The 15,410-nt window shown below is 35.8% G+C and overlaps 1 protein-coding gene across 2 annotated transcripts in view; it reads left to right on the top strand.

Moving 5' to 3' along the window:
* lrba (LPS-responsive vesicle trafficking, beach and anchor containing) overlaps positions 1 to 15,410 on the top strand; it is a 262,441-nt gene that overhangs the window by 58,888 nt on the left and 188,143 nt on the right. For both annotated transcript variants that reach the window (XM_082164352.1, XM_082164351.1), the window contains exons 14-21: positions 471 to 550; positions 649 to 711; positions 1,277 to 1,374; positions 2,104 to 2,196; positions 2,827 to 2,935; positions 3,342 to 3,423; positions 6,000 to 6,123; positions 6,347 to 6,539. In XM_082164352.1, the coding sequence (XP_082020478.1) occupies positions 471 to 550; positions 649 to 711; positions 1,277 to 1,374; positions 2,104 to 2,196; positions 2,827 to 2,935; positions 3,342 to 3,423; positions 6,000 to 6,123; positions 6,347 to 6,539 (842 nt within the window). The remainder of the gene's footprint in view (positions 1 to 470; positions 551 to 648; positions 712 to 1,276; positions 1,375 to 2,103; positions 2,197 to 2,826; positions 2,936 to 3,341; positions 3,424 to 5,999; positions 6,124 to 6,346; positions 6,540 to 15,410) is intronic.

Genomic DNA, 15,410 nt, shown 5'->3' with positions numbered 1-15,410 from the left:
CTATATAAAGTATCAATATGACTTTCATTTGGTGGAATAGAGTCTCATCTGAATATCATATTTAATTATATGGGTTTTAAAACACACTGTTATTGTGAATATCCTGTCTTGATAATGCATGATGTTTCCAAATAAAAGGGCACTGCAGGTTTGCACTAAAGATGCTGTGGGAAAACATCCCATCCCACAATAACAGAGCAATTTGTCTTTCAGTGTTTTCTGTGTAATTTCCACAGTAGACGGCTTCCTCGCTTGTCTCATTCAAATCTCATTAAACAGAATCAAGGTTACAATAAATGAATGAAATATAAAGGAAAATAATCTAAAATTGTGGTTCTAAACTGATGTAAACAACACAATGAAAAGCATTAGTATTATCACCAATTGCATAGGGCTATGGAATATTACATTTGATTTGATATTTCATGACCTTTTTTTTTGGTTGATATCCTGTATCTGTTTGTGTTCAGATGGGCCGAGACCCAATCAAAAGGAGATTCACTCTCTCCGAGCGTTCCTGTTGCTGTTTGTCAAACAGCTTATCATGAAGGTGCAGTAGAGTGGCTATAACATAAATACAATCTGAATTAATCAACTCCATCATGAGGAGTGCGGTACAGGTAATACTTGTGTGTCCTGTCAATGTAGGATCATGGCGTAAAGGAAGACGAACTGCAGAGCATTCTGAACTACCTGCTCACAATGCACGAGGTACCCTTATGCATCTACTATCATTTCAAACAGTTCTCAATACATCACAGTCTTTTAAACCAGTATCAGATGTCTGACCACTTTCAGTTATGTGACAAAATCAATGCAGATTATTAATGCTGTCATTTGTTGTTACACTGGACATTCTGTGGTGTAACTGCCACCAGATGGCGCTTGGTCCCCACAGCTGTCTCTCTCTTGTGCGTAACTGTAATCTGGCATTAAAAAAATTAATTGCATTTTACCATTATGCCACTTCCCACAATATACTCATGAATTTTATATTCTATGTAATATGTTTGCTTTTTGCAGAAAGTGCCATTTACTCCCTAATAATTTCCCGTCAAATGTATATGTAATGATATCTAATGTTAATCCTGCAACAAGTTTATGCAGACACAATTTGCAGTATATTAACTAGACAGTAACTTACAATGTACAATCCCCTACTTAACTCTATAATCATCTGCATTTTAAAACATAGATCTTTTTTTTTTTTTAAGTGTGTCTTGAAGGACTCCTTTCTCTGACATGTTATGCTTATTTATTGTAAATATTTTTCCAGGATGATAATCTGATGGATGTTCTCCAGCTTCTGGTGGCACTGATGTCTGAGCATCCTGGCTCAATGGTTCAAGCCTTTGATCAGCGGAATGGAATACGGTGAGAACTGTGGTTGCCCTTTGCAACCAGACATTACATTCTTTAACCCATTTTTTTTATTAAAAACTATAAATTAAACTGAAAAATAAATAAATAATAACTGACGGATGAATTTGAATCAATCTCTGTGGAATAATGGCCACAATTCTTCATTCTTAGCAGAGACATCTGAGTCCTGCTCAACAAAACCTATAAAAACACTTTCATAGGTTCATATGATACCTATGCTGCTCTACTGAGCGCTCATACGGGCTACTAAAATGGAGGCATTTACATTTCCAAAGCCTTTATAGATATGCTAGTTCCACTGACAGCCATGGGGTTAAATGTGCATCTGGACAGCTCGTCACGATAAAACAGAGGGCCTCACTTTCATTTTAGATCTGACAACCTTATTCAAATCACACTTCCATCAGATCCTACTCCAGAAGGATATAGGCCGATTCTATTTAATGTAGACTGTGTAATAGTCTCAGTTACATATGAATGTACATGTCAGCTCTTGTGAGATCTGTGTACACATCAGACTGCATCGCAATTTCCTTTTGTCGGAAAGAAACATTGAAAACAGTTAAAACAAAAATTCTTCATATATTTAAGCTTGACTCTGATGGGACATGCATTTTAAATATAGATAAAATAATATGTTTGTTTTGAACTTTCTCTCTTACATTTGTTATGCATACTTTTTTTTTTTAAAACACTTTTTCTTTTTTGTCAATAACACAGGGTCATCTTTAAGCTGCTTGCATCCAAAAGTGAAGGGATTCGTGTGCAGGGACTCAAAGTCTTGGGATACTTTCTCAAATATTTGTCTCCAAAGTGAGTTACTTTTTTATTATTTGGAATTAAGGCTTGTAATAATACTGTTGATCATATTAGTAACAATAACACGTTAACCCTGTTTTTAATATGTGATGCATATACATGATTCACTCCGACTGTTTATTTTACAAAATGAGTCGGTAGTGGATGGTTTAGCTATAAATATTTAGCAGAAAAAGCTCCCAGCATACCATCAAGTGAGTTGAAGGCTGATTATTAAATTTTTTTCTTAAAATGAATGATTTAAAATAAGCAACTAGGTATTTTCCCTGAGTGACTTCAGCTAGGTTACTTTGATAACAAATTACTCTCACTCCACTATTAATTCATGCAGCATGGAAATATTTATGCGTTAATGTAGTCAAAGTCTGTAATTGTGTGTGAGTATTTTTCCAAATGTTTCTGTGGTGTTTGATAGATAAAGCTCAGTTTCATTTATAATCCCATTTGCTTTATGTGAGTTTCCCCCAGAAGGAATCTGACCGCCAAGTGCTTTTAAAATAGATGCAGCTTCATTCCGTGACTATGAAGATATTTTTCAAAAGCTCTGGGCTGCAGTTATGCCCTGTTGGGGAGTAGATCATAGTGTGGGCTTGGTGCTGACGTTTTGGATGGCATGTGTTTCAGGACAAAATCAGAAGTCATGCTGGCTCACGGCCTGTTCTCTCTGCTCACTGAACGATTGTTGCTCCACTCGAACCAGATCACAGTCACAACGTACAACGTGCTCTTTGAGGTCAGTCTCCTACATTGATACCATTTATTTATTTTTTTATAGCTGCTTGTAGCACTTTGTTTTTGACCATAGTATTATGCAAACGTCAGCGACATTTTTAGGTAAGAGCAGGTTACATTTTTTTTGGTGTGGTAACCTTCCATTTTTTAAAACAAATTTTTTAGGGTGCCACATACTCAAATGTCTTACAGCAGAGAGTTCCAGTATTCAACTACTTTAACTGAAAAAGCTAACCTGGCGAATGCTGTTGACCTATATTTAATATAACACAGCTCTAGTTTCTGACTTTTTTAGCAGATTTATTTACTTACTTATGGATTTTCTTTCTTCATGCTGTCACCTGATCATTGTGAAATGTTTTTGTGCTGTACTATCTATCAGTGACTAACCAGAACATTCTCACCAGATTCTTACAGAGCAGATCTGTACTCAGGTCATTCACAAACAGCACCCAGACCCTGACTCCACTGTGAAGATTCAAAACCCACGTGAGTGAATATGAAACACAATCCCTTCTCCTGTAGCACCAGTGATTATGCACTCTGCTTATGCAAATGCACTCTGTATTAAATAGCTGTTAATAGATTAAAAAGACACATTTTTACTTTAAATAATAAAACGAAATTGTGTTTAATAAAATTAATACAGGCATTTTTATTTATATAAGGAAGTTTCTTTTCAGCCACTTAATGGGCAATTATAAATTCTTTTTTCCCCTACTTTTTTTCAGTATTAACGGTCATATTTATTTACACTACGTTCAGGTTGTACTATATACACACCTGTATTTCTCAGCGAAATGTCAAATAAAAAATGGTATGAAGAAATAAATACAAGGTTATTTAGTTTACTTACATGCAACACAGAAAACAATATTTACAGTAATCACCATATTCAGAGATACCCCTATGTTGATAGGGGTCAACATAATGCTAACACATTCTACACCACCTCTCGTGTGTGTGGAAAATGTCCATACATGAAAGACAGCAAGATCACAAGCAAAACCTACCTCCTATTGTAACATTTTTACTCGTGATTTACAATAATAGTATTGAGTCTCATTTCATATTTTTGTTCCTGCTGCGGTGCAAATCAAACAGTCACCGGTTTTTCCTTGTGTCTAATGGTGAAGTGTACAGTTACCTCAGACAAATGGAGCTCATTTGATGGTCACCATTACTCAGATGATAAACACATTAAAAAATAATTAACTTCCCCCTGTAGCTATAGTATAGAGTTTTCACTGCATCGGTTTCATTCGCAACCAGCTAGTTTCTCAATATTAGATGGCTGAATTCTCTTATAATGAGATCCCTTATTTCCAGCCTCAGTTTATGCTCTATTTTGCATGTCTCCTTTAAATCCAGTACAGGATTAGGCAGCAATCAGATGCTCTGGTTTTAATGTAATGTAAGTGAAACTAATATTGTATATTGATCCAGACCTTTCCCTAATGAAGCTTAATTCTGAGGTACTGGAGGCAGCTGATTAGAGCTGTATTTCCATGGAGATGTGACCATGTACACAAACCACTTGCCAGTCAGAAGAATGACAGTCAATCACAGATCCTGGGTCGGTTCTAAAATGTTCAGATGGAGATGGTAAACCAACAGAGTCTGATTCAAGGCCATCTCATAGAGTATGAGAGAGCGAGCACAGCAGAGTTTCAGCTTTCTTCTGTCTCTCCTTGATTTGATCTGTGTTGAAGCCTCTAAATGGCTCTGATTGCAGTCTTTAGCAATGTCAGACCCAATCAAACAAACTGAGGAAGCAAAAGTTTCTTTTAAATTAAACTCCGGGACAAACCAGGACCAAATGGTGATTGGAGAGCGAAAAAAACAGAAAAGTGCAGAGATACATGCAAAGGTAATTTTCTACTGGTAAGGTTCAGTGACTCTAATTTGAGTGAGTAAGGCGTAGAAACAACACAATTCTGCTGGAACGAGTGAGAGCATTGGTTACAGATGCTGTCGTGCTCTAAACTCCCTGTGACGGCTGAAACTTGAGCTGCTCTTCTCAACTTAATGCATGCTGACATTGTCTAGATAATTCATCTAAACAACCAATCTTTCCAGTTTAAGCTGACGCTCAGTTCCAGGAAGCCACGACTTTAGCTGCAGAGTTTAGACAATACTGACCTTATGATGTAGACATACTTTTACTCCCTCCACAATATCTGTGAGTTATTCTCACTATGTGCAAAAGTGTTTGGGCAAAAATATGTCTGATATGTCTGTTTTATTAAAGGGGTGCACATTTCATTATCCCTCTTTTTATTTATATTTTTTTATGTAATTAAAACGTAAAATAACTAACGTTATTTACACTACCGTTCAAAAGTTTTGAATAAGAAATATGTTTTTAATGTTCTTGAAAGAAGATCAAGAATACGGTAAAAACAGTAATGTCGTGAATTATTAATATTATTTAAAATATTTTTTTTCTATTTGAATATAGTTGAAATGTAATTTATTCATGTGATGGCAATGCTGAATTTTTAACATCATTATTACTCCAGTCTTCAGTGTCACATCAACTTTTAGAAATAATTCCATTATGCTGATTTGGTGCTCAAAAAACATTTGAAATGCTTAATATATGTTTGTGGATAAAAAAAAAAAAATGTTCAGGATTTTTTTAATAGAACAGAAAGTTCGAAAGAACAGATTTTGTAACATTATAAATGTCTTTATTGTCACCGTTGATAAATTTAATGCATCCTTACTGAATAAAAAAAAAAAAAAAAGTCTAACTGACCCACAACTTTAAATGATAATGTAAATTTGTTTCCCATTTAAATATGTTATAAATGTTTTTGCAGCTGTATAGCAGTATAATGTTTGGACATGCTGTTTACTTTGTTTTCCATATACATTTTAATTTACACCATTTGCGGTGTATTAGATAACCAGTAAAAAAAAAGGAAATCATAAAAATTTGCAATCAATATTATAGTGTTTAAAAACAAAAACTAATGTGATAACTAGACATTCAGATACAGTATGGAAATCTACATTCATGTGCATTTAAAGGCTTTTTTATTTTTTTATTTTTTTATCAGAGATCCTAAAAGTGATAGCTGCTCTTTTAAAGAATGCTCCTCCAGGAGCAGAAAGCATGGAAGTACGACGTATCTTTCTCTCAGATATGATCAAACTCTTCAACAACAGCCGAGAGAACCGCAGGTGGGTACTGTTGAAACACACACACACACACACACACACACACACACACACACACACACACACACACACACACACACACACACACACACACACACACACACACACACACACACACACACACACACACACACACAGTCCAACACTCTTCATCATCATGAGCTTTTTTTCTGAAATGAGTAAAGTGTTTTTATTTATTTTTTTACGCACTCATTCTTTTGTGTAGGAGTCTGTTGCAGTGCTCTGTGTGGCAGGAGTGGATGCTGTCTCTGTGCTTTATTAACCCCAAGAACAGTGAGGAGCAGAAGATCACAGAGATGGTGTACGCCATCTTTCGCATCCTTCTTTATCACGCCATTAAGTACGAGTGGGGCGGCTGGCGCGTGTGGGTGGACACGCTCTCCATCACACACTCCAAGGTCAGGACCCAAATGCACACACAAAACAACACACGGATGAATGTATGCGGTACACATTATACTCAGTTATGAGTATTCACACAAATTTACAAAGCTTAGTAATCTTTCATACAACACAGTAAAGGATTTATGTCTTTAAAAATATTTCCCTAATTTAATTTCATCAAAGAGTACCCATTTTGCACTTCTGACAAAACAAACATTATGAAATCAGTGATTAAATAGTGTATAAACCTCTTCTTTTTGAAGAAACACTGTCCAGTTTCTACACCACCAAACAAAGGGTTCTTTTTGCCTCCCTTGTGCTCATTTGTGTTACCATTGATTTTCTAAAGTGTGTCTTTTGTTCTTCATGACTCCTGCAGTGTTTACTGAGTTTTTTTTCACTAATGGCTAAAAAATGACAAATAAATATAAATATTATCACAATGAACATCATTATTATTATTACAAAACTATTGCTAATAGTATGCATTAACAAACATATTGCTTCATATTTCATATACACTACAGTTTAAATTATTTTTGAAATGTTTTTGAAGGAAGTCTCTCATGCTCACCCAGGCTGCACTTATTTGGTCAAAAATACAGTAAAAACAGTGATGTTGTGAAGTGTTGTTATAATTTAAAAGAAATGTTTTCTATTTGAATATAGTTTCAAATGTAATTTATTCCTGTGATGAAAAAGCTGAATTTTCAGCGTCATTACCCCAGTCTTCAGTGTCACATGATCCTTCAGAAATCAAACTAATATGCTGATTTGGTGCTAAAGTAACATTAGGGCTGTCACTAACGATTATTTTGGTAATTGAGTGATCAGTCGATTATTTAGATGATTAATCGAGTAATCAGATTTTTTTGTGGTAATAAAAATAGCCTTTAAAATAACTTAAAATACATATATAATAACAATGAGGCAATAATATTTGGTTCAAATAAAGTATCAAAAGCAAGTAATTACATGTTTTTATAGAACAACACTGTTAATACATAATATAATATTACATAATATAAACAATTAATTTATGTATTATAACAAATGCCTGCAGAGGCGCCAAGTTGTTACACTTTACAGTAGATCAAATCCTTGTTTAATATTGGCCAAATTACATTTAATTAAAATGTCCACTTCATCTTTAATATTTGGCCACTTCTTTACGATAGAAGTGCTAAAGCCACTAATTTCTTGAACAAGAACATGTGGACATCAAAACATGCAAACTCAGAGCTAGGGTTTTCTTTTGTTTTGAAATTGTGATGAACAGTTCGCATATCTAGAAACATATTGATGTATTCTCCTGTGTTGGTGTGGGGTTATAAATGATTTACCTTGCAAATCTGATGAAATAGTGCACATAGCGTTCCCAGATGAACGTTATAAGCAACCTAAACTCACAGCATATCAGACGCACTCCACGCATGTAAATGATAGTTCTTTTGGAGCAGGATGTTCTGTGAACGGAGCCGCTCTGAGACGCACATAACCTGCGCACATATAAATAATTAAAGCGCATATTAAACCTGCAGGGCATATATTTATTTAATTGAATCGCAACCTTTGTGAATTCATAATAGCACTATGCTATAGTATGTTTTTTAAATGGTTTTAATACATCATGCTGCCTAAGAAAACAGTCTAATAATGCGGGTAATGGGTTCCCATCCGTGGGCTGCGCCACTTCCGGTGTTTTGCCGGTTACTCGACACATTTGTTTTACAATTTAACAATTTAAACATCTCAACTATCAATTTTGATCAGTTGCATGCTTCCTTACTGAATAATAGTATCGCTTTATTTCATAAAAAATAACTTACTGACCCCAAACTTTTGAATATGCTATATAATAAGCTATATAGCAAAAATATTTGAAAATATATTATAGTATTGGATGCTTGTTATTAGTGTAGTGTTCCATATGCATTTAATCCAGAAACCATGCAGACATCATATTGAAATGATAATAAAGTTAGGACTTTGCCTCATTTCAAAAGTCTGATTTACACCTATTATTCTTTTGCTTTTCTCTCTCTGGTGTCTCTTGCCATCAATCTGTCTCTCTTTTTTTTCAGCACTGACCATTCTCTTGTATTTGGTTCATTTTCTCATTGCCTCTTTCTCTCCTGCGCTCAGACTCTCAGCATTCATCCACTGGCTTCTCACTGCAGAAACCTGACTGTTATTGCACTCTATAATCAACTTCACTTCTCAGATTAGAATCTTTATTTTCCTCCAATGCCAAACCCTCTGTTCATACTTTTATTTACAGATTGAATTGCCTCCTTAATGTTTTTGAGAGCTCTCAGTTTTCTGCGCTTTCTAGCTTCAGAAATGTCTATTTTAAGATGCTCTATTGACATTGTAATATGGACACGGTTCCAAGCGTAGTGAAGTCATTTGGTGTCAGACTGTGGTTTTGGGCACCAGATTTTGGCACTCCTCCATTTATACACTTTGCTTGTGTTCTTGTCCTTGGCCACTTGGGGGCGCAGCTGTGCTATGCAGTGAGATATGTAAGAATAAGAAGATCTGTAGTGCTCAGAGTGCACTTCTTATTCATCAGAATATGTAGCCTTATTATAGCCTCAGATTCACTTCAAGCGTGTCATTTCTGTTGTACTAGTGTCACCAAATGGAATCACAAAAATATTGTTTTCAAACAGGTTCCCCAAACACTTCTCTTCTTCCGTTGGTTGGACAAATAGCCATGACAGACTTAGGCCAGTGTTGCTACTGTAGGTCAGGGTGGTCAGAATGCTCAAATAAACATCTTGAAATGTGTGTCTTTCTAGCACTGCAGAGCAGCAGTGGTTAAAGGAAATTTTCAGGATAATCAATTTAAATTATACAAAATATACTATAAATCAGAGATGGCCAAAGCATGTTAAAATATGCCTGTGATCTGAACCTTTTTGATTTGGCCTGCCTTGTCGTATCTTCATTTCTAGTTTCTAGTTTTTTTTGCATTTTTTTGCATTTTTGCAATGAAATGTATAGAAAAGTGAATTTGAATTTGAAAAATATATACATTTTAATAGAATGTAGTTAGATTTTTTTTTACCCATCATATAGTAAAAGTTTCGACACCTCTGTTATAAATGGTTTATTGACAGTTGTCTCTGCATATTAAGCACTCATAAATAGGATAGAAGTCATTTTATTTATTAAACTTTTTATTGCAAATATATTTCAACTTTAAAGGTGAGAAAGAGGCACACTCACAGAAAACAAAAACATTATTTGTAATTTTTTGTAATATATTAATTTCATATAAAACAGTCCTAAAAAATGAAACAAACAGGTTGATTACATCTATGTTTATTAATTTCGGTTGTTTTATCCATAATGACATACAAATGAAAATAATACCAGCGGAAGTGATATAAAAACAAAAACAAAAAAAAAAAACAGAAGTTATGCTACCGAACTTAATTCAAAAGCATGCTGAAATGCAGATACAAATTCTTATGATGATAGTAATGCATGTAGAGATACCTCTTTAAAATAAACATTAAAATAAAGTTAATTCTTCTCACTCAAACCCCCGCAGTTAATGGTGTCATACATGATAAACAGTAAAATAAAATGTAATCTGTGAGTGGATCGAGCAGCGTTAAAGGATTGCAGCGTGCTTTGCTTTCCCTCTTTTTCATGCAGACACGTTTTCTTTGAGTCTGCTTGCATTCCTAAAGTAGCTCACTGCTGAGGCAAGTGCACACAAATTGATCATTCCCCTTCCTATGGGTCAAGCCTGTAATTGCTTTTTTGCGCTATAATTGCACAAGATTAATGCAGGTAAGGCCCTGTTCTGTTTACAGCGTCTCTGGTCTGATCTAAAAACAGAAAAGGGGGTCGTGCGAATGAACTGGAAAGGTGTAGCAGTGCAGAGCTAGAGAGATACGTGCATCTGCTGAGAAAAAAAAAAAATCTAAAGAAACTCAATTGCAATTTTATTGTCCAGTGTGATAGATTTCCTGCCAACTCTGGAGTAGGAGAGCTGTTTGTCACTGTAGCTCTCCCTTTCAGCTGCAGGGGCTGGCTGACTCTGTGTGGGGGAGAGAGAGAGCGAGATACATTGTGTGTGAAATAGAAAGTGTGCGTGTTTGCATATTAGAGATATGTGAGCTTTTCAGGTTGTAGTTTACAAGATCTCCTGATCCCCATGTTTGAACACATTTAATATTCATCTCAAATGGCCTTGGCAATCATTAGGACAAGTCCTCATAAATTCAACCAGCCTTTTGGGAACCCCCCTGGTAAATAAATACATGCTCTTGGGCAGACATACATTTAGACAAGTGTGCAACATTTTTCCCCTCTTTTCTTCACAATTCAATTGTTTTTCCAGCTCACTATAGAATGCCGTCTTTCATTGAGTAAATTTGTTATTATAACATAAACATTTCATATTTCTTGAATATATAATTTAAATTAATTGAGTAAATATATAAATAAATATATGCGCGCACACACACACACACACACACACACACACACACACACACACACACACACACACACACACACACACACACACACACACACACACACACACACACACACACACACACACACACACACACACACACACACACACACATATACATACATACACGCACACACATACACATATATATAAATGAACTCTCAAAGTCTTTCCAGTCTATAAAACATGTATTTTTACCAGTTTGTTTATTTTTCTGCCTCAGTTCTGCCTCATATATATATATATATACTCTGATATATATATATATATATATATATTCATTTAATTTTTTTTCAATCTTAGGAGATCTACATACAGACTTTAGCAAGTGTGCTGTTATCTGATTGTTGCTTGGTTGCGTTTTACCGAGCATGTGTGTATTCAAAGGAGATGAAGTTTCCTTTCCAGCCAGCTCATTGTAGGCAGACAGATGTTTCTGCAGATGGGCCTGCTGACACCACAGCTTACCCAAGGTGCCCCTGTCCCAGCACTGCACATAAATGAGACTCAGCTCCACACAGTTACTGAAGGGACAGTTTTCTGTTGGAAGTGATCACCTTGTGAAAGACTTGGGTGCCCTTCATGTTTTCCTAGTCAGCACTCTTCTGTTCCACTGTAAGAAACATCTTAATGGGTGAAGGAGATGTTGTAATGGTCCTGAAAAAGTGGCTGCTCCCCTGGAGCCTTTAGTTTTTTCCTAGAATGAGAGTCCTGTGACCTCCTCTGGGTCATCACACTATGCTTTTGTGTCCTCCAAGGGAAGGAGAAAGTGTCCTGGAGAAATGTCAGGAATTAGTTACAAGCATTTAAGATAATGTATTTATTTCTTGAAATTTTGAGTACAGTACATTATTTCAGCATCTCCCACTTTTGTTTACAAAACTCTGTGAAGAAAAGCAATACCCCTAAAAAAATTGTATTTAAAGTAAATAATGAAATAAATAATATTTATACCTTAAAGGGGTGATGAACTGAGAAATCAAAAATTCCTTTAGCTTTTGACATATAAGAGATCATCATACTATAATAATATCCTGTAAGTTTCAGAACTTAAAACTACCTTGTTAGTCCAATAAAAGCTTTTATAGACATCAGGCTCAGCAAACGACTCGTTTTTCAAAGTGGGGAACTATGACGTCAAAGAGGATAAAACACCGCCTCCACAAAAGAAGATCAACGCCTACTTCAACACGGCCTGTTTAGCCCCGCCCACCGATTCGCCCAAACATGCTAAATAACATAGGACGACATGATAATTGCTAAACCGGATCGAGCTACTTCCAAGCAATAAACATGCTGTTTACTAAATATTGTGCAGTGCCTGTTTGTGGAAGAAGACAGTCTGCATAAGCTTCCTTCGGATTCCAGCATGGTTAAACTTTATTAAATCAGTCAATCACAATTTCCCGACACGGATCTGCCAGCAACATGTAAGTAACCATGTGTATTCTAATGCCTGATCTGCGATCAGTGATTTCTGTGTAATTATTCAAGTTCAGATATTTCTCTTAAAATCGTTCAATACTGTTTATGCATCAGTGACTAAACGATCAACTTCACATAATTTCTCGTAGTATTATGAAAATAATCTTTTTTAAACTGTTATTAAATTATATACAGAAGCGATCAAAGAACGATCCCTTTCCAATCGCCCAAGCTGTCAATCAAACAGCACAGCACAGCGCGAGCCGTGAGAGCTTATCTGGACACTTATCTGGACCAAACTCGTGATGAAATAATGACACTGTTACACTACACAACGAAGCTCTTACTGTGTATTCACATCGTGTTTGCATTGTGATTTGGTGTAAGCATTTGTGAGAGTGCAAAAATTGCGTTGCAATGATAAGATCTTTATTCACGCGATCAACAGACTGTCTGTCATCTGCTCAGTCAGTGCTCATCATGCTGCAACCTTTCATGTGATGGAATAGATTTAAATATAATGCTTTAAACGATACTTTTCACGATTTGTTAATCTCAATAGCTGTAATAGTAAAAACGTAGTAAAAGTTTTCGAGAGAGTTCATGTAATACTAGCTATTTCATATGCATGTCAGCCAATCACAGCAGTGGGCGTTTGCACTGCAGTCTCACAGCAGACACGCCCCTTAAAACAGAGCGTTCAAATCTGAGGCTGAAATCAGGCTTGGAAAAATGGCTTTTATTTATAAATTATGACAATTTTTGATGTAAAAATCATACTAACATTATAAGGGCACCCCAGGCAACATTATAAAATAATAAAACAATCCAGTTCATGACCCCTTTAAAAATAAGGATTCATATGATTCCATGAGTGAGGATTGTATTTTGTAGTTAACTTAACCTATACTGTATGCCTCCTATATTAAAGGTACAATATGCAAGAATTTTTGCCGCTAGAGGGCGCTACATTCCAAACAACAACAACGGCGTAGCTTGATGACGATGTGAAGGAGCGTGGAATGATGGGAACTGTCGTTTTAAACTCCACCGTGGATGTAAATCAGTCAGACGGGAATCGAAAAATCATGTTCATGGATGAGGCTAAGTTCTTTTTTTATAAATGTTGCGTTTAATGACATGCTTTTTGTGGCGAGGGGGGCGTGGTTCAGCGCGGTCTGTGATGGGAGAGAAAAGAGACGAGCAAGTAGGTCAAGTGCAAATGCACCTGTGTCTTATTGCAGTGATCGGCGTGGAGAGACCGCTTATAAGCCGCGCTGGAACGAGAGAGAGACTGGAGAGAAAAGTGGACGCAGAGAAAGAGAACCGGTGGATCCGAGCTCTCATTTTTGAACTGTTTTGTGCCGTCGCGGTTGCCACAGTGAATGCGCGTTGTGCGCGGCTTTTGTTTGTTTTGCTTTATTTTAATAAAGTACGAGTCCCAGTCACGCCGATCCCTGTCTTCTTCCTTCCTGACTCTTAAACCTCATCACACTTTTATTTCATTAAAATTAATTAACCGCAAGAAAAGTAAGGTTTAATACTTCATAGATGTTACTGTATTTGTTGAATTCATTGTTGTGATAACGCTGCGCAGTTTTACATGTTCTAAACAATTGTTGTAAAAGTACATTCGAACATGCCCACATCATTTGCCAAAATACTGATTAATCTTTATGTATAACACATGCTATGTTTATTTACATGGCCATAAACACCAGACGTGATAAACAATGTCAATAAACTAAACACAAATCTAAAGCAATAATACTTTCCTTACATAAACATAACTATTACCGAATGCTACATTTGGAAAATATAAAATTAAGCATGCTTTGTCGACAGAACCAGCTGCAATCGGTAAAGAATAATTGTGTACCATAACGACTGCAAGAAACAAGCTAAAGTTTGTAGCTTGATAGACGCTACAACTACAACTTCCGCATTTGTCCAGGACTCCACGCAGTACGAGCGGAAACCGAGGGTGACGCGGATATGACGCAATTGACTGGCGACTCCCAGCTCCCCCCTGCTCTAACGCCCCGTTTCCTTGGTTAAAATCGCAATTTTCTCACGATTTAAAAATAGTTGGAAACATTTGGGATATTGTAAGTAATCAACTTAACAAAATATATAACACTGGCCTTGAGATTTTGGGATATTTTGATGCAAAATTCTTACATATTGTACCTTTAATATCTCTCCCTCATTTTTGGCTTCTAGCAATTAAAATAGAATATAATATTAAAATATAATATAGCAATTATTGTCTGCTCCTTCCTTTTGACATTACCAGGAGTTTATTTCCTAAACTTTCTTAACACTAAAATCCTGTTAGCCAACAAGACAATGAAGTTTGTCTTTGTTGACAGTAGTTAGATTCTGGGCCTAATGGAGATGTTGGAAGAAAAAACCTGCCTAAGAACATAAAGCCTATTCTGTGGTGTCATGAAGTTGCTTATCGTGCTGGTCAACAGCAATACTATGGATTTAGAAGACAATGGTTTCCAGTATTGGGACATTGCTTGTAAAGATAGAGGCACACTTGCAGACAGTCTGTATTGAATTAACTCATAGGCTGGCAAGCAAACTGACTTTAGGACATGGATAGCATTGACTGTTTAAATACATTGACATTGATAAACCAATCACTTTCTTGACATTCATTTTGCATGCTTTTCATACCGTCACAAAAGCAAAGTTTAACGAATTTTTGGAGGTAGAAAAATGTTATGATCGACCTGATTGTTTTATTTAGCTGTCTTAAAAATTTCCAAGATGACAATCCTTTTTCTCCTAGTATTTTTGGAAAATGACATTGTTTTAGTTAATTTTTTATTGTTTTAAGAATAAGCAAAGAGAAAAAGTAAAAAATAAATGTATAAAAAATCTGCTAATGGATCGAGATAAAATACACACACAGTCTTTGTACATTATGCAGTTTTGCATCTCAGGTGCTTTT

Source organism: Leuciscus leuciscus (genome assembly GCF_965113295.1).
Source record: "Leuciscus leuciscus genome assembly, chromosome: 3".
Taxonomy (NCBI): Eukaryota; Metazoa; Chordata; class Actinopteri; order Cypriniformes; family Leuciscidae; genus Leuciscus; species Leuciscus leuciscus.
This window is presented reverse-complemented; position numbering and strand designations above follow the sequence as displayed.